Source organism: Juglans microcarpa x Juglans regia, chromosome 3D (genome assembly GCF_004785595.1).
Source record: "Juglans microcarpa x Juglans regia isolate MS1-56 chromosome 3D, Jm3101_v1.0, whole genome shotgun sequence".
Lineage (NCBI taxonomy): Eukaryota > Viridiplantae > Streptophyta > Magnoliopsida > Fagales > Juglandaceae > Juglans > Juglans microcarpa x Juglans regia.
The window spans coordinates 4,851,001-4,871,311 of record NC_054598.1 but is presented as its reverse complement, the minus strand read 5'-3'; the positions used below and the strand labels follow the sequence as shown (position 1 = coordinate 4,871,311).

At 35.7% G+C, this 20,311-nt stretch overlaps 4 protein-coding genes across 5 annotated transcripts; 1 reads left to right on the top strand and 3 right to left on the bottom strand.

Annotated features, from left to right (window-relative positions):
• The first annotated feature begins 4,806 nt into the window (after positions 1-4,806).
• Positions 4,807-5,865, top strand: LOC121254291. Its single transcript, XM_041154274.1, has 2 exons — positions 4,807-5,763; positions 5,823-5,865. The coding sequence occupies exon 1, from the start codon at positions 4,807-4,809 to the stop codon at positions 5,746-5,748; it is 942 nt and encodes a 313-aa protein (XP_041010208.1). The 3' UTR covers positions 5,749-5,763; positions 5,823-5,865.
• A 2,204-nt stretch (positions 5,866-8,069) lies between these two features.
• LOC121256564 (polyol transporter 5-like) lies at positions 8,070-10,778 on the bottom strand. Of its 2 annotated transcripts, none has more exons than XM_041157408.1 (3): positions 10,644-10,778; positions 9,369-9,715; positions 8,070-9,148 (listed from the first exon to the last, which is right to left on the bottom strand). In XM_041157408.1, the coding sequence occupies exons 1-3, from the start codon at positions 10,690-10,692 to the stop codon at positions 8,105-8,107; spliced, it is 1,440 nt and encodes a 479-aa protein (XP_041013342.1). In that variant the 5' UTR covers positions 10,693-10,778; the 3' UTR covers positions 8,070-8,104. The 2 variants fall into 2 exon arrangements, with proteins under 2 accessions (XP_041013342.1, XP_041013341.1); XM_041157407.1 differs by lacking the exon at positions 10,644-10,778 and adding an exon at positions 10,043-10,621.
• A 29-nt stretch (positions 10,779-10,807) lies between these two features.
• On the bottom strand, positions 10,808-13,366 carry LOC121256563 (polyol transporter 5-like). The gene is made up of 3 exons (XM_041157406.1): positions 13,021-13,366; positions 12,219-12,565; positions 10,808-11,936 (listed from the first exon to the last, which is right to left on the bottom strand). The coding sequence occupies exons 1-3, from the start codon at positions 13,166-13,168 to the stop codon at positions 10,884-10,886; spliced, it is 1,548 nt and encodes a 515-aa protein (XP_041013340.1). The 5' UTR covers positions 13,169-13,366; the 3' UTR covers positions 10,808-10,883.
• Positions 13,367-15,196: 1,830 nt separating this feature from the next.
• Positions 15,197-17,432, bottom strand: LOC121256562 (polyol transporter 5-like). Its single transcript, XM_041157405.1, has 3 exons — positions 17,157-17,432; positions 16,607-16,953; positions 15,197-16,422 (listed from the first exon to the last, which is right to left on the bottom strand). Exons 1-3 carry the CDS (start codon positions 17,308-17,310, stop codon positions 15,301-15,303), a joined length of 1,623 nt encoding a protein of 540 aa, XP_041013339.1. The 5' UTR covers positions 17,311-17,432; the 3' UTR covers positions 15,197-15,300.
• Between the last annotated feature and the right edge of the window lie 2,879 nt (positions 17,433-20,311).

The following is a 20,311-nucleotide window of genomic DNA, read 5'->3' as shown; positions in this document are numbered from 1 at the left end:
TGTGAATATATTTTGTATATATTTTAATATTTTGTATTTCAAAATGAAGTTACTTTAGGTTGATAGATGGATTTTTATGTATTTTAATATATAGAATGTTGAAAATTATGAAACTAAAAATAAAAAGTATTTAAAAAATAAATAATGCATTAAATAAGTAGATAAAATAATTTTTAGAATAATATTATTTTATTACCATAAAAGTGAGATGATTAATCCAATGTATAATTCAAATTTTGAATGATTAATCCAAAGTTAAAACGTGACATATTACTCAAATTTGCCTAAACCAATAAGAATGCTATTTTTAAGTGTATAATAAAGTACAGTAAAGACCAATAGCCAAACCGACCCGGATCGAAATATATCCGGCCCAATAAGAAACGAGTTGAAATGGGAAAAAGTTTTATTCTATCTCTAAAAGTCATCAAGCTGACATGACCCGATACCCAATTATCTACATTTTATTATCCGAAAAATATGTTAAACCACGTTGTTAAATCTTGAATAAAATAAAAATAAATAATAAACTCACTCGTAAGTAGGTCGGGTTGGCAATATTTTTAATAAATTCGGGTTGGGTCGGATGTAGATTTTTCCCCCACCCAGGGCCCGGGCAAATAGTCTGAGTGGACCCGTCACAACTTCAACTTGAATCCCAAATCCAAACCCCTTGGTTAATTCATTATCCAGAAATCGAATGAATAACAGAAGGCACAAGAAGAGGCCTCGTATACACGTCCTGTTCTGACATCCTAACAGAAAGAATCTTCCTAAAATATAATGCAGCTTATTAAGGAAATATTTACTAAAGACAATGGAAAAGTAAATATACAGATGGAATCTGATATAATGATCAATCATCCTTTGCCATTTCTGTGTTATAGCTAAGTAACTTGTAGTGGCTGTGAGAGGTAGACGACTTGCAGCTTGATTGTGGGCTTCATGGGTATTGTGTAATACAGTTTGCAGCTCTACGATTAAATTGTCGGCAATTGTATATAAAAGAGCCTTAATGATGCACCCTTATATCCTCAGTCTTTGCATAACAGATCACCGGAAAAAAATCCCCAGGCCATGCTTCCCCCATGTGCTTTGATAGTGTTTATTTCCCAAGCACTCTTGGAGCATAAAACAAAAACCACAATGCACAACAAACTTCTTTCAGCGTTTTGGCTCTAATAGATAAAGTTGGCACTTACACATACCAGGTGCCTATTGTACATGCACATTGCTCCTATCCACCTATTTATACAACATATGGGGGGATGTGCCAGTATCATTAAAAAAAATCACTAGGTCCTTAAAAAAAAAAAGGTGCATTGTGAGGTTGCTCTTGGAATCTAATGGAAGATCTGGGTTGTAGATAGTGGAATCTCTTTAATTAATGGACGTTCAAGAAAATTCTAGTGGAGCTGCAAAACTAGTACAGCAATACCATGAAGAATAAACAATCTTTAAGAAGTTGTTTGCAAAAAATTATTTTGCAAGCATAGAAAATATTTCTTAGAGGTAGGGATAAACAAGCAGAGGATAAATAACGAATCTAGTGAATGGTAATGGCAATGAGATATAAATGCCTCCGATGATGAAACAAGAACCCCATTCATTTTCAAACAAATTAAAAGGCAAGCAAAGCATGACTTATTTTGTCAGGATACGTCATATACCTATTGAGCTGCATCTTCAGAGAACCTATCATCAAAAGGAGCAAGAGGATGGAAATGGGAAGCACTAAATCCATACATAGTACCAAGGTATTTTAATCCAACCTATAAGCCACCCCCTTCGTGACTTGAACTCGTGATGTGGAGCCTGTTCTCGTACCAATCGTTAAAAACTCAACCATTGATCCAAAAGCTCTAAAACTATTTGATACAAATTTGGTTAAACGTTTAACTCTTGAGATCATAACAGAATACAAAGAATTTCCAAACAGCAACGAGTACAACAAAATAACAAAAAGTTATGTACATGAGAAGGGGCAAGGAGAAATTAAACAGGGCAAAACCCTTTTTGTGTAACAGACATGGGTGTCATTTAAATTGAAAACATGTTCTGTGTGCTTTATGCAAGTTAAAATTTTGTCCAAATAATATATTTTTTTACTTTTCTACTGAAATTGCTGGCATTTTGAATTAAGAGCACAGTTAATACACAACAACATAAGGCTTAATTGACAATCTATAAGGTAAAATGAGTAAGTACGTCGAGTAGTATGAACCCTAAATCTATTAGGATTCGTAATAATTGTAATCTCGAATTAAACATAGGCTCAGATTCTTGCACCTAATATCCCAAAATTTAAAAGAGGACAACTTCCCTGCTGTGTTTGTCTCAGTACCAACTGAGAGCCCGATACCTAACGTGAGACTCCTCCGACCTTGGAAAAGGAGAAAAAATGGCCTTTGAATGTATTATAGTTTTATAATTTTTATAGATTATAAAATTGAAATTTAATTATTAATGAAATTGGATGTTTGTCTTGATTAATTAAGAAACGAGTAGTAAAGAGTCGTGGCTGTATCGTTACTTATTAATTAATAAACAACTACGCTCCGACATAATTGATGTAAATTTATTTTTTCAAAACTGAGATAATGTAAATTTGAATAATTAATTGCCAATGTTCATGCAAGGACCTACCATCTAGAAAGGGTCATGGAGTCATAGCCCTTTAAGTACTATAAAAATATGGATGGCATGCTACTATTATTCTATAACATTATATTATGAAAAAATTTATGTGTACTCACTTTTATGTATTCTTGTATCTTTTATTAATGTGACTATTTGCGTTATTTTTTAATATAAAATAATTACTTTAGACGATCATATCAGCAGAGTGTGCAAAAAATACGTAAAAATAACTGTATGTAGCAGAACTCTTATATTATATCATGCCATTAAATTTGTTTATATAAACAATAATTTTTAATTATCATAAAATGAGACTATCGTGTATATATAATTTGTGACTGCTCAATAATTATTTTGGTCTATCTACCTCTCCCTTAATCAAGCTCTCTCGTGGCCAATTGAAGGGCAGTCCCCTAGTTTAAGCCAACTAACGGGTGCCCTAGACCATGGTCTCTCAATTGCGCTATAGTTCAATCTGTATGTTTTTCCTTTACTACTACAAAAGGGATGATATAATAAATTAATAATGGGTTGATCTAACCCTGCAAATGTCTTCTTCCCTTGCAATAATAAATAAACGTTGAGTCATGTCAAGCCGTATATTTGAGATTGCAGTAGAAAATATAACTAATAGTTTTAAAGTTGAGTAATGTTATTCATCATCTCAATTTTCATCATCTTTCTATCATTTTATGATGTGACATTAAGTGATTGAAAATTATTTATTACATTTAATTTGTAAACCTATCATTTGATGCTACATCATGGAATGATAGGAGGATGATGAGAGTTTAGATGATGAATAAATTTTTTCTTTAAAGTATGTAACTTATAGTATATAATAAGTTCTATTATTAAAAAGTTATTTGGTAACCATATGTTTAAATCACTTTTAAACATGATTTGTTTGGAAACAAATTTAAAAAATACTTTTTAAAGTAGAAATGAATGATTATTTTATTTTTTAAAGATAATGATCATATCTTTAAAAATTTAAAAATTGTATTTATCTTGAAGTGATTGTATGGATATTTTCGTTCATCGACAATTTTTTAAAAATTTGAATAATACTTGTTTTTAAATGTATTCTTTAACTTATTTGAGATTAAAAAATAATATAAGTTTTTTTTACACGAGTTTCAAATTTGCACATTTTCCATTTATACATCATAATTTATCATCCCTAAATTTTCTTCCATAGCTGATCCTTACCTTTAATTTGGAAAAGAAACGTGTGAAAGTACAAATATTCTTGCGTGGACACAAATAAATGTTGTATTTGCACGTCTTCAAGACTTCACACAATTACTTAATTCTCGAGAACAAATCCACGTGTAAATGCATGCACTGGATTGAAAAGGGGGGGAAAAAAGGATAGTAATTAAATTAAGTCAATTTAAATTAATGAACTCTACGATACCCAATACAAATCAGTTATTGGCGTCTATCATTTCGATTATATCGGATCACTTTGGACACACTGGAATTCCAATAGAACTCACTCACTCCCTCCCTCGATCCTGAAAAAACAAAGAGTATGACTGGCATTTGAACTACGTTTTCTTTGTTATTTTTTGAAATTCTATCACTAAGTAAAACATAACAGAAATAGTGTTTTATCAGGGACAGATTTCCTCAAATTCTTCAATATCCTATCATCCATCTGCACTAATTAAGAGTACTTATCTAAATTCGAATTTCAAATTATAAAGTGGTATATAAAAATTCTAGAGAATCCCAACAACTTGATTTGAAATTATTAATTGATGTATATTATTAAAGAAATTATGTGTATATATATATGATAATTGTTGATGCAGTTCATGGACCGTGCCATGTCCTAATTAATATCATGTACAAAGAGTATTGGCAACTAATTTCTCAAGAAAAAATAAAAGAAAAGAAAAGAAAAGAATATTGTCGTTCCAAAATTCAGTCAACCGCTGCATGTAGATAGGAGACATTCACGCATGTGGTAATTTCTCCAGAATATGGTATGAACCAGTCAACAGCGGTAAAGGGAAATCAGTATTAAAAAGGAATTTGAATAGTCCTTGACTCATGATCCCCTATAAATTTGAGATACAACTCTATTCTATCTGCACAACGTCTGCTTCTTCTAGGTCTTGTCTTTCCTCTTCTTTATTCCAAGTCTTCATCATGAACATGAATAAGGAAGATCGTGATGAACTAAACGTGAGAAAGAAGAGAAAGAACAATAGCCATAGCCGTAGCCCAGATTTGAGGAGGAAGAACAGTAGCCCAGATTTGAGAAAGAGCGATAGCCCAGATCATTACACATTCACAGCCGAGCTTCAACAAGAGCGCGACGAAGAAGATGATGATTTGCAGCTTACTCTCTCTCTTTTTTGTCTTCCTCTCAAGCGTTCTTTGCAGGTAGATCAGCCACTTCCTCCGCCGCCGCCATCTCCCCCTCCGCCACTGACTCAATCAATATCACTTCAAGTACCCCACCGTCTATACGCGGTGCCAATAGTACCATTCGTGCCGGAATCCTCGAGTTCAAGTACCCCCCTGCTTATGTGCGGTCCAGAAGGCGGCCCCTCTCGCCCCATACGCGCTCGTCGTAACCAGTCACGGGTGCTGCGCGAGGGAAAGTCCGACACCGTCGTGGCTCCGTTCCCGTGGGCCACGACACGTCGAGCCACGGTCTACAGTCTCGAATGCCTGCTGTCCAAGCAAATCGATACCATTACTGGCTTCGTCCAATGCAAGCGATGCGAGCGTCAGTACAAGATGGGGTATAATCTGGAGAAAACGTTTGACGAAGTTGGGCATTATATCGCGGAGAACAAGAACAGCATGCATGACAGGGCGCCGAGCAAATGGATGAATCCGGTTCTTCCAAAGTGCGAGTTCTGCGGTCAAGAAAACAGCGCGAAGCCGGTTTTCTCGCAGAAGAAGAAGGCGATAAACTGGCTGTTTTTGCTTCTGGGACAAATGCTTGGTTGCTGCACGCTTGAGCAATTGAAGTATTTCTGCAAGCACACCAAGAATCACAGGACGGGTGCTAAGGATCGAGTTCTTTATCTCACTTATCTTGGATTATGTAAACAACTCGATCCTAGTGGACCTTTTGATCGATAAAGATCATCATCTTGGTATAGGTCTTAACTGCTATGATATGTAATCAGTACTCACATCAGAACTTTTTTTTTTTCCCTGTTCTTTGAAGTTATTTTCCTATGTTAATTTCGTTTCTTTGATCTATCTAGTTGCTTTGTCTTTTCAATTTGGCTTGTAATCCGGCCTCCAATTAGTTTATAATCTTCCATAATGGAATGATTCTAATCATGTCTTGCTGCAGTTGGTGTTAGTTCAAATTTAAATTTTATAACTTGTTGATAAAAATATATGTGAAAATTAGGGCATATATCGCGATTTTGTTTCTGAAAAATCAAATATTCAAAAAAATAATAAAAAATATCATTCATGTATATGAGGTTCTTGAATATACCGGAGAATCTCAATATCATTACATAAAAGCAACCATTGTAACGCTCAGATTTTGGAGGTTCAGGAGTTAACTATTGTTACCTGATAATTAACTTCAATAATGCTAATATATACTCCACATCCAAATATATAATTCCAAGGACTCCAAATCAAACATAAATTCCTTCAATTTGATTAACTACACATACTCATCTATCATATCTTTAATATAATAAATCAAATCAAATTGATCAATTGCTTCGCATATCACTTTGGAATATAATTACTTTTACACTAGTGGTCAAAGTGAGCAATCACTTTGGAAGGACAACGTAGCATTTTTCTTGTTAATTTGAGTATGGAGGTGTACATTTTAGGATTCTCGAATCCTGATCAGCCATTTCTTTCTTTTCTGTATCGTGATTTTCTTTTGTATTAATATTATTTGAAAAATGAGATTTACAGTTTTAAAGTGTGCAAGTCTCGCATATTCTATTTGGATAAATCTGACACTCACATGAAAAAAAAAATATTTTCTTAATAGTAGATTTTATTTTTAAAAAAAAAAATTATACCAAACTTGCATAATTTAAAATTGTATCTACGTTACGCATAGTAGTAATATTACGGTTACCAAGTGACTCGGGCAACGTGGCACGAGCTGCACCAACATGATTTCCCACTCCCAATCAAAGCCAGAGCTGGTCCAAGAGATCCACCAAAATCATTACCCTCAAAGCAGGATAGTTGGCCCAAACTCACTTTAATGGGTTTTGCTCAAACAAAATCGTTACTATTTATTGTACAGAGATTGACTCTGTAATCTTGCTCACCTTCTTTTCTTTCCACTTTTGGGCTAGAGAGCATGGCCCAATACGAATACACGTACGGTATGAAGACTAGAGCAGTTTGACCCAAAACTCTCTCTCTCCCCCTCTCTTTCTGAAACTGAGTTGAATGGCCGTTCAGACTTCAAACTATAAGAAGTTTGAAGTTACTAATTGGAGGAAGTCAAACAAAAAGTTAGGAGTTGTTTAGATAATGAATTGATGCTTAATCATTAAAATTTTTTCAAATTTTTAAATAAAAATAATATCACAAAACTTTATTCTAATAATATTTTATTTAATTTTCATATTTCATATTTTATCTTATCTAATCTAAACTCAACTCAACTCAACTCAACTCAACTCAATTCAATTCAATTCAACTCATTAATCCTCCAAATTAAGCTTTACCAAGTGCAAGTTTGCAACGGAAGAATTATATGAAAATAAAATGTTATAAATGCAGTAAAAAAATGATGATGTAGCAAATAATATAAGTGCACCAACAGACAATAATCACACTACACATGCGTACGAAGAACCAATCAATGCTAAACATCGTTCTCAACGTTGTCATTGATTACAACTTTCCCTCACCCGATAATTGAAAGTACTCCCTCCCTCCTTGCTTCCTTTTCTCCTTTTGGGTTCAGGCATGCAATTCCATGTGTTGGTGGGGCTAATTCCTCAAGTGATTTTGACGTTTTCTCACCATTATTAATGGTCATCCCCACCGATCTTATCATGATATCGAATCTTTTTGACATGTGGTAACCAAGAGAAAATTAATTTTCTTTTTTTTAAAGAAAAAAACTTGTTATCATCTTCTATCGATTGATATATTGTCAGTGATATTTTATTTCAACGTATATAAAACATTAATCAATTGAAAACAATTAAATACGGTGACTTTATAAAACAGGCCTAATTTGTTTTCGTGGAGGAAATGAATTGAATTAAGATTAAAATTAAAATTAAAATTAAATATTATTAGAATATATTTTTTTATATTATTTTTATTTTTAAATTTGAAAAAATTAAATTATTTATTTTATTTTATATAAAATTTTAAAAAATTATAATAATTAAATGAAATGAAATAAAAAAAATTATAAAAATAAACGAGACCAATCACTAACAAGAAGATTGTATTAAATTTCTTTTCTGATTTCATTCATTGCTTATGTAACTTCGTCATTCTTCTTCCTAAATTTAGCGAGCTTCCACCCGAAATTACCAAACAACCCCTCCATGTTCTCCAAGGTTCTATCTTGTGTTTCGGGTAGCATGAGATAAAAGAAGAACCAAGACAACGTGGCGATCGACGCATAGAGAAAGAAGGCCCCACCAATGGTGATCCCTTTGCTTAGGGTGAGAAAGGTCATGGAGATTCCCGCACTTGTCAACCTACTCACTGCCACTCCGATGCTCACTCCTTGTGCCCTTAGCCGCAACGGTAAGATCTCTGAGCTGTACACCCACGTGATGGGCCCCAACCCTATAGAGTAAATCGCCACGTATGCTAGCACCATGGCAATGCACAGAGCCACTGCCCAAGTTAGCTTCTGGTCTGAGTGGTCAATGATAGTCAGACCAATTGCAAGGGTTGCGAGTGAGAGGATCATGCCTGCTACGCTAGTGAGAAGCAACGGTCTGCGTCCGACCCTGTCTAATAGGAATGTGGCCACTAAGATGAATATTGTCTTGGTGAATCCTACGGCCACCGTTGCTAGTAACTTGTCGTTCGTCGACGTGATACCGGCCTTCTCAAAGATTCTTGGGCTGTATAGAACGACTGAATCAATCCCTGATGATTGTTGGAAGAAATGGATACCGACGGCTGCAATTAAGGCGTGGCGAACAGACGCTGTGGGATGGAGAACTAGGTCTTTCCACACGTCCTCGCCATGATTTTGTTTCGGCACCAGAACCACGTCGCCAGTGCAATCATCGGAAATACCAGCGACTCTTTTGATATCGGCTAGTCTTATCTCGGCCTCCTCTTTAGAGGCAGAGATTTTAGCGAGGACTTGCTTAGCGTCGCCAAGTCGACCCTGCATGACCAGCCACCTTGGTGACTCAGGTAGGGCTAAGACAACTACACCGATTATAACGGCAGGGATAGCACCCGCTCCAAGCATCAAACGCCAACCCAAGTGAGTTGGGAACTTAGAGAAAGCGTAGTTTGAAACGTACCCCAGCAATATCCCGCCATTAATGAAGACCTACGGAAAACATGATCAACGTAATCATCTTAATACTATGGAAAAAAGGAGCATCAATGACTATCTGAAAAATTCATGCTGATTTCTTGTACTGTTGTTGAATTTGAAATATATAGTTTGAAAATAGGAACCAATCAATGGTTGCTCTGTTTGTAAGTATCTGTTTTCTTTTGAAAAGAAACAGAGTATCTTTGAGATAATTATTGTGCTACGCGCCAACCTCGGTGAACGAGGTGAGGAAGCCACGAGACGAGGCTGGAGAGACCTCGGCGGTATAAACCGGAGCGACCATGAGCCCGAAGCCGACGGCGACACCGACAACGAAGCGACCGACCATGAGAAAGGCATAGTTGGTGGCAAGGCCCATGAGGATAGCTCCGACGAAGAAGATGACTTGGGCTACCATGATGGTATAGCGTCGGCCTATCCAATCGGAGGTTCGGCCGGCGGCGAACGAGCCAATGAGGCAGTGAAGGTTAAGGATTCCGACGAGGATTTCAACCTCGACGTCAGTGATATTCAGGTCCTCTTTTATGTAGATTATTGCTCCGCTTATTACTCCAAAATCTGAAGCAACAAATGTGGACCTGTTGAGAAAGCATCCTAAACACAAACCTTTCTAGACAACATTTTCCGTAGAAAATGGGGTAAAATTCCATGTGTGAATATGAAAAAAATTCCCTGAAGAGTTACTTGTACGTGTTTAATTTGGGATATACTATTGGCCTCCATTTATCTCTCTCTGTAAAAAAGGAAACAAATTTATTTCCAACAAAAACTCCTTCATGTAAGTTGTAATCAACCAGTACCAGTGGCAGTGAATGGAAAATCATAAACAAATTAAAAGGGATATTATAAATATACAGTAAGAGGTGAAGGATATAATTAACTAACCATAACCCAGTAAGACGGATGTCATGGAGGCCAAAACAGAACAAGCAATAGCATACATGTTCCTCTTGGGTTTCTTTGGAGGATCAAAATCCACAATAGTACTTATTTGGGGTTGGTCGGAAATGGCATTATTTTCAACTTCCCGGTCAGCCATCTCAATCGGTTAGCCAGAGAGACTAACGATATATGGAGCTAGCGAGGGGCTTTTATCAAAAGACCAGGTTGTGATTCTGCTGGGAATACTAGCTTGCAGAGTAATTCGAACCAGGCAGTAGTACTGGTTGTTGTTCTATGCTCAACTCAGGAGGTTTATTTATAAACAAAATCAATGAATAACATTCAACATCCAATTATTTTTCTAATACCCAATTGACAAAGAAATGGTTGAAAATTGGAAGGATGAAAACGCGCCACAGATGCCTAGACTATCTCTTATTATTTTTTACTATCACGAGGACGACATCCTATTTAAATATTGAAATCTCTCTACTGAAACTAAAATTAAAAAATTAAACTAGACTATATGACAAATAAGAGATAGAAAAACATTAATCTAATGCCTAAAACGAGGCCGGTCCAGCTTTATCCAACATGTACATACCATGTAAATTAATGCTTTGGTAAGTGAGAAATCGGAGGAAAAGAGACATCCAACCCAGCAACAACTAAATTCTCCGAAGCATCAGCCCCCTCTCAATAAGTATTATGGACTACCTTAAAAGGGGAAAAAAAAAAAAATATATAGCAAGTATGCCGGTCAGTCTATAGTTCAAGATGAGTAGAATTTTTCATAATATCTTATAAGGACACTATTTTTTGTTATTAAACCAGTTTAATTTGCTTACATAGCTGCTTCCTCATTTTGCTTCTTCTTCATCAATTTGGATAACTTCCACCCGAAATTACCAAACAACCCCTCCATGTCTTCTAAGGTCCTGTCTTGTGTTTCTGGTAACATGAAATAAAAAAAGAAACAGGATACTATAGCGAACGACGTATAGAGGAAGAAGGCCCCGCCAGTTGTGATCCATTTGCCCAGTGAGAGAAAGGTCATGGAGATTACAGCACTCGTTAACCTACTCACAGCTACTGCGATGCTCACTCCTTGGGCCCTTAGCCTCAACGGTAAGATCTCCGAGCTGTATACCCATGTGACGGGCCCCACTCCTATTGAGAAAAATGACACGTATGCTAGCACCATGGCAATGCACGAAGCCACCGCCCACATCAGCTTTTGGTCTGACTTTTCGATGATCGTCAGCCCGATTCCGAGGGTTGCTAGTGAGAGAATCATGCCTGTTATGCTGCTTAGAAGCAACGGACGACGTCCGATCTTATCTAATAGGAACGTGGCCACCAAGATGAACATGGTCTTGGAAAATCCCACGGCCACTGTCGCTAATAGCTTGTCGTTCGTCGACGTGATTCCGGCCTTCTCGAATATTCGTGGGCTGTATAGAACGACAGAATCAATACCTGATAATTGTTGGAAGAAATGGATACCGACAGCTGCGATTAAGGCGTGGCGAACAGAGGGTGTGGGGTGGAGAATTAGGTCTTTCCACACGTACTTGCCGTCACTTTGTTTCGGCACCGGAACGACGTTGTCAGTGCAATCCTCAGAAATACCGGCGACTCTTTTGATATCTGCTAGTCTTATCTCCGCCTCCTCTTTAGAGTCTGAGATTTTATCAAGGACTCGCTTTGCGTCACCAAGTCGACCCCGCATGACTAACCACCTTGGTGACTCAGGCATGCCTAAAGCAAGGAGGCCGATTATAATGGCGGGGATAGCACCTGCTCCGAGCATCATTCGCCAACCCAAGTGAGTTGGGAGCTTAGAGAAAGCATAGTTCGAAACGTACCCCAACAATATCCCACCATTGATGAAGACCTAAAAAATCACGTCAAGATAATCATGTGAATGTTTTGGAAAGCCATATCATCAAAGAAATGGTTATCTGAAAATTTTCGTCGTAATATGCTGTACGGTGGTTACTTTTTATGAATTTAGAACATACTCTCGAAAGCAGGAACCAAATTACAATGATTGCATTTGTTTAGAAGTGCTTTTCTTTAAAGTGATTATCAATATATAGCTATTTGTATTTTTGTTCCTTAGAAAACAATAGATGGGCATATATCTTTTGAGATAATTAGTATACTACAAGCGAACCTCGGTGAACGAGGTGAGGAAACCACGAGACGAGGTTGGAGAGACTTCGGCAGTATAGACCGGAGCAATCATGAGCCCGTAGCCAACTGCGATACCGGCAACAAAGCGACCGACCATGAGAAAGGCATAGCTGGTGGCAAAGCCCATGAGGATAGCTCCGGCGAAGAAGATAGCTTGGGCTACCACGATGGTGTAGCGGCGGCCTATCCAGTCAGAGGTTCGGCCGGCGGCAAATGATCCAATGAGGCAGTAGAGGTTAAGGATTCCGACGAGGATTTCGACCTCTACGTCGGTGATTTTCAGGTCGTCTTTTATGTATAATATTGCTCCGCTTATTACTCCAAAATCTGAAGCAACAAAAGAGGACCTACTGAGAAAGCATCCTAAAACCTAGAGAACACTTACAAGAAAACGTCTTATATCGAGAATCCGATAAAATTTCATGTGTGAATATGATTAAAAAAAATGTCTGTGAAGAGTTAACCGTTCATGTTTTAGAAGATGATCTTGAGCCCGTTAAACTGTTTCATTTCATATTATCGTATAATTTTCTTAAATTTTTATATTAAATATAATAAATAATTTAATTTTTTCAAATTTTAAAATAATAATAATATTAAAAAATAATATTTTCATCTAAATTTATTACCACCCAAACGACACCTCAGTTTCCATTTCTTTCTCTTTCTTTTATGAAAAATGAAACAAATTTAATTCCAACAAAAACTCCTCAATTTAATCAACCAGAAAAGCAAATACAGGGATGCTATAAATAAAAGCAGCAAGAGGCCGTGAAAGTTACCATAGCCCAGTAAGACGGAAGTCATGGAGGCCAAAACAGCACAAGCAATAGCATAACTGTTCTTCTTTGGTTTCTTCAGGGGAGCAAAATCCACAATACTCTTCTGGGGTTCGGCAATGGCATTATTTTCATTTTTCCGGTCAGCCATCCCGATCAGTTAGGCAGGATCGAGATCAGGGATGGATCGAGAGGTTTGTATAATTATAGGGGCCGTTCTGTTGGGAATATTTGCAAAATATTCATGAAAGTGGCCATGAACCAAGCAAGCTAGCTCTGCTCTACTACTGTCAGTTCTACGTGTTTAGCTAGAGATCAGAGTGATTAAGTAAGGGTAAAGAAAACGAAAGAATGCTAGTCATCATTATCATCAACTCATGGTCTACATCCAATTATTGAAATAAAAGAAATGCTGGAAAGGACGAAAATGCCACAAAGGCGTGCACCACGATCGATCTCTCGATTTTAGATGGATATTTAGCACCATGCGAACGATTATCATCCATACACTTATCCACTTATCCATACACTTATCCACGCTGGATTTATCATTCTCCGCATGGTGTTAAAAATCCAGTAAAAACGAGTTTTTATCTCAGTTTCCACGATCTAGTTGCCACCCATGCAATACGGTAAAATATTATGTTATATTATGATGCTATACTGAGCAGTTTGTTTGACTTCCATATATAGCTAATATGATTTACGTATAATATTTTTCACAATATTATACGATTATATTTTAATTAAAGAGTTTTTTTATAAAATATATTATAAAAATAACATTATTTTATAATATTATTATATAATATATTTTACAATATTATTATATAATATATTTTACAATATATTGTATATATATATAATTACTCATAACTAATAATGAGGCATGTGAAGGGAAAGAGTAGTATAGTAGTTGGTTATATTTATAAATCACTGACATAGCTAGCTAATTAGATTGAAAAGTTCCAGACCATAGGTGTAGATTTTTCAAAAATACTTATAAGAGACGCAGATCACAAGATCAATATATATTTGGCCCAACGTATACTTTCTGAAAAATTATAACTAGATAATTTGTTTTTTTAGATAAAATGGGATAAGTTGATATTAAAATTAAAAGTTAAATAAAATTTTATTTTTATTTTAAATTTTAAAAAAATTAAATTATTTATTTTATTTTATATAATAATTTAAAAAATTATAATAATTAGATAATATAAATTAAAAAAATTGTAAAAATAAACGACAGTCAGGTTGTTGTGAGAGGTGACAGGTGGTCAATATTTAAGTTTCACAAGTTAATTATTAGCCCAAGTCAAAGGCGTACAATTTCAGCCATTCAAACTTATACGACTGTAGTATAAGAATTACACGAAAAGATACCAATATTTATTAATATAATGACTAGAGAAATCTGCTCCATGAGTAATAATGCTAAGTCTCATCATTTCAATTTTTATTATTTTTTTATCATATTTTAATCATATTATATTAAATGATTAGAAATTTTTTATTATATTTTATTATAAATTAATTATCTACTGTCACGTTATAAATTTATGAAAAAGTAATAAATAAATAAATAATAAATAATTTTTTTCTTAATCTAATCAAAGATTGAACTATTATCCTTGCGATCACTTCATCATTGCTTGGAAAACTAACCAAGTGTAACGTACAGAGGTCGAGCTATTGGAAAATTACCCACCTAATATCGTAAAGAAGATGGAAAAACAAAAAACAGAGAAAAAAAAAATATATATATAATCGCGCGAGGTTCCTTTTTCTCGGCCATGACCAAAATAGGACCACTTGTTCTAAGGTGCACTTCTACATCGATCATTGTTTAATTAATTACCCACCCCCACGGCAGACATCAGCCACTCCCCCATAATTCATATTAAAGGAAAGCATCAAATCCCCAATAATAATGAGAACGATAATGTAGTAAATTCCTTTCCCATTCAGTCATTAATGCTTGCATGTGTGTTCCTTTTAATTGCACTTTTATATAACTCGCCATCAACCCATTAAGTTCAGTAGCCTTTTTCGTATCATAAATTAAGAATACAGACTACACAATCATAAAATATATAAATATTATATAATTATTAAAAAAATATTATTTTTTATATAAATCTCATATTTATTTATTTATTATAAAGAGATTACACACTTTAGGCACTCTATAATTTAAATATCATTTCTCTACCATTAATGGCATTAATGGTAATATCTAAATTCTGGGACGAAACATATTTACTCGCCCTTTTAATCTAATTAAGACTGTCTGTTAGTACCTAACTGAATTTGACCTCTGCCGTTCCCATTAGCTTCACCCCTGACTTCCTTGTTCAGGTCATGGTTTTGCTGCTGCTTCTTCTTGAATTCAGCAAACTTCCATCCGAAATTTCCGAACAACCCCTCCATGTCCTCAAGGGTTCGACCTTGTGTTTCCGGTAGCATGAAGTAAAAGAAGAACCATGATACCGTGGCAATCGATGCGTAGAGAAAGAATGCCCCACCGAAGGTGATTCCGCGGCTCAGTGAGAGGAAAGTCATGGAGATGACCCCACTCGTCACCCGATTCACTGCCACTCCGATACTGGTGCCCTGCGCTCGTAGCCTCAACGGGAAAATCTCCGAGCTATATACCCACGTGATGGGTCCCATCCCGATGGAGAAGAGTGCAACGAATGCTAGAACCATGGCAATGCACAGAGCCACTGCCCACGTTAATTTTGTATCCGAGTGTTCGACGATCGTCATCCCCGTTCCGAGCATTGCGAGAGAGAAAATCATGCCGGCGACACTGCTGAGGAGTAAGGGTCTTCGTCCGATCCTGTCCAGCAAGAACGTAGCCACCAAGATGAAAATGGTCTTGGTGAACCCAACGGCCATCGTCGCGAGTAGCATGTCGTTCGTCGACTTGATCCCAGCCTTCGCAAAGATTCTCGGGCTGTACAAAACTACGGAATCGATACCCGTTATTTGTTGGAAGAAATGGATTCCTACGCCTGCGATTAAGGCGTGGCGAACCGCCGGTGTAGGATGGACGAATAATTCTTTCCACACGTCCTCACCATGATTCTGTTTAGGCACCGGAACGATGTCGTCTGTGCAATTTTCGGGAATACCAGCTGCTCCTTTAATGTCTGCGAGTCTTGTATCGGCCTCCTCTTTGGAGTCTGAGGTTTTATCAAGGACTTTCTTCGCGTCACCGAGTCGACCCTGCATGACCAGCCACCTTGGGGACTCTGGCATGCCTAAAACGACGATGCCGAGTATAACAGAGGGGACTACACCCACGCCCAGCATTAGCCGCCAACCCAAATTAGTTGGGAGCTTAGAGAAACCGTAGTTCGAAACGTACCCCAGCAATATCCCAAGATTGATGAAGACCTGTACAAAAACACGTCGAGAGAATCTCGTCAATGTTGTGTAGAAAAGTTTATATGAAAGAGATTCAGAGTCCATTGATGCATTTAGATGATTATATACGGTTTAAAAGTACGCTGGAACCAAAAAATAACTTTGGAATGCAACGAGGAATATCTTTGAGATAATTATCGTGCTCCATACGTACCTCAGGGAAGGAGGTGAGGAAACCACGAGTGGAGGCCGGAGAGACCTCCGCGGTGTAGACTGGGGCGATCATGAGCGCGAAACCGACGCCGACGCCGGCAACGAAACGGCCAACCATGAGAAAGGCGTAGTTGGTGGCCAAGCCCATGAAGATAGCTCCGACAAAGAAGATGACTTGGGCTACCACGATGGTGTAGCGGCGGCCTATCCAGTCGGAGGTTCTGCCGGCGGCGCAGGAACCAATGAGGCAGTAGAGGTTAAGTATCCCGGCGAGGACTTCGACCTGCAAGTCCGAAATTTTGAGATCTTTTTGGATGTATATTATTGCTCCACTCATTACTCCAATATCTGAAACAACATAAGCGGGCATATTTAGAAAACTAATTTCCAAACATCAGAGAAAATTACTTCCAAGAAAACTGGAGAGAAAATGGAAACTCGTTTCTTTAGGAGTATGCTACTTTGCTAACGAAACCTCAATGAAAACAAACGCAAAAGTAAACTTAAAAATAGGCTTATAATCATCCTTCAACAAGTGCAGAACCACTGACCATAACCCAGTAAGACGGAAGTCATGGAGGCCAAAGTAGCACAAGCAATAGCATACATGTTCCTTCCGGGTTTCTTTGGAGGATCAAAATCCTCCAGAGTTTTCGGGGGTTGGCCAGCTAAAATGACATTATTTTGAGATCTCAGGTCAGCCATATCGGTCGGTTAGTTACAGAGATGGAGCGAGCGAGAAGTCTCAAACAGAGGAGGGGATCGAGTACTGGCTTGTGGTGGGAATTTGGCAGAGGAATTAAGTGGCCATTTCCAAGTGTTTTAGCTTCAGAGGGCATGTTTAAATAGACATTTGCGTGCGTCACCGTGTGGACCATAGAGCAAGAAAACGATCTCTCAGCTCGCCGAACGGTGTTATTAATTTGCACGGTCTGTATCCCTGCACCTTACATGTCCACGTTTTCTTTTTTGAGGGGTAAAATACTAAAAAACACTGCCATGAAAAATAATGATACAGTCACGCCACATCGATAGATACGTATATAATTAACATTTATTTTATTTTATTTTTTATTTTTTATGAGTGAATAATATCTCTTCAGTCCCATATAATTGTTTGTTGAAAAATTTTATTTGCAGTTTTTAAATAGAAACTGTGTATAAATCTTTTTTTAAATAAAAAAATACTATTTTAAAAAATATATTATTATAATTTTAAAAAATTTAAAAAATAAAATTGACTAGACTTATACATACGATCTTCATTTAGAAAATGTATGTAACATTTCTATTGTTTGTTTGTTTATTTTCTTTACTAACTTAATAATACCACGTGCAACTTTATTAAAATAAATTAACAAACAGAACTAATTTAATGGCAAGGCCGCCTCTTGTTGTAGAATTAAACCCATGATTTAATTAAATGGGTTAAAGTGTAGAATTAAAGTTTGAATTTAAAATCTTTACTCTAATACAATGTTCTTATGAAATCACTTATTTCAAAAGTTTAAGTTAATAGAAATAAATTGATTTAATAATTTATATTTATGTTAGCACACATTAATATTGATAAGTTATTGACCACGTATAGATCATATCATGATATAATGCACATATATATATTATACACACAGGGGATAGGAGAAATAAAATATTTCGAGCCCAATCATTTTATATATGCAAAATTAATGTAAGGATAAAGGAAAACCATACTTATGTTTGGACTTATATTATTTTAAAAGCTAGAGTTAATAAATTAAAGTAGCTCTTTAAAATCATTATATTGTAAATTAATGAATGCTCAAATGAGAAATATTATTCTTGCTATATATGATCTATAAATGCTGCTGATCAGTTTCGTAATGATTGAAAAACATTTGAGAGGAAGTTTACAAAAATAATTAATTTGTAAACTTTTTAATACAAATACGCTGAAGACATTGGCCACCAAATTTCTCTTTTTTTTTTCTTTTTTTTCCTGTTCCATGCATATAATTTCCCTATGAAGAATCCCGAAAAATCTGTCCACGTATTGCATGTTGGTCGTTGGCCCCTTGGTATAATTGAAGTTCAAGCAAAAACAAATAATGATCTACGCAAGTAGTACTTTAAAGTAGGGAATCAGGGATATGCTTAATCCACAACCACAGGAACATGTACATGCATGTCGATCGATCGTCCATTCTAGCAGTGCCAAAAGTGCGTTCACATTTCCTGGGTCAACAAAGATGGGCTGATCTGTCCGATACAGAAAGGACCCCACTTTAAAGCTTTTTATAAGAGACTTTCAGCTGGCCCCTCAAATGCCCATCATCTTCAATTATAGCTGATCGCTGGTTCTGCCTATTACAATTACCTTTTTTTCTATTTGCATGTAGAATATACATAACATGATCCCGCATTGTTGAGATGTGGCCATGAAAATCTTTTCTGGCAGTCAAGGGTATATATATATATATATATATATGATGTCAAAGGTCCAATATTTAAGGGGACGTCAGAGAATTATTGAAAAAAATAAAACAATGTTAGCCATTTGATTCATAAACAAGTGGTTGACAACTAATTACAAATAAGGTCCGGATAATGAGTTGAATTGAGTTTTTTTTATGAATAATAATGAATTGAGATGAAATAATAAATTTTATAGAGTCTACCTAATATGAGTTTATATATATTTATATGTTAAGAGGAGTTTTATATTTATAGAAAGTTAAAAAATATTATGGGTTCCATATGTACAGTAAATAGATGTTGAGTTAAAAAAAAATTATGGATTCTATGTGTAAAGAGATTTTGAGATAAAATAGATTTAGTGATTTGAGAGTTAGGTATTTAAATGTTAGATTCAGCTTAAAATTATAAAAAACGAAATCGATATCAATTCAATCTAATTTTTAAACAAGACCTTAATGTCAACAACGTTGAAAAAATAACGCGCTCACACACACACAAATATATGCCAATATGATCGGCTAGTTAGGTTTAATTGTATCAGGACCTGTGATTTGAAATGAATTAAAAGTACTAACTGGATTCCTCCCGTTGAGAGTTAGAACGTCTTTTTTCCTCATGACCAGGCTTATTCTTATAAGCACCTCTAAAAACGAATCTCGGACCCAATACTGATGACGAGCTTGCAAGTTCATCCTTGCAAATAATTGATCCCTAATACCCTATAGTACTATTTATTTCTTCTGATATAAATGGGTTATCATATATGAATAATTTTACATATAATTATAAAGTGTGTAAATCCCATGTAATTGGTTTGAAAAATAGAGAGATCTACTATTAAAAAATTAATTTTTTTCATGTGAATCTTATATTTTATTTATTTTTTTTAAAACGATTATGCGACGATTATACAATTCACTGTTACAAATATATTTTCTCATCATGCATTTGTGCTTATCCGCGATCTACTATCTTTATCATAGTAATTACTAATTATATACCGTTTTAAGGTGGGTAAATCCTGTGTATTTTTATTTAAAAAAAAATTGAGTTTATTATTAAAAATATATTTTTTTTATGTGAATCTATAATTTATTCACTTTTTTAAAATGAAGTGCTGGAATTAATTACACACATTCAAAGACTACAATTAATATATTTTCTCTTATTATATGTACATATATATATATATATAAGAGTATGAATTTGGGTGCAGATATCTTGTCCTTTTTATATGCATCTGTGTAGA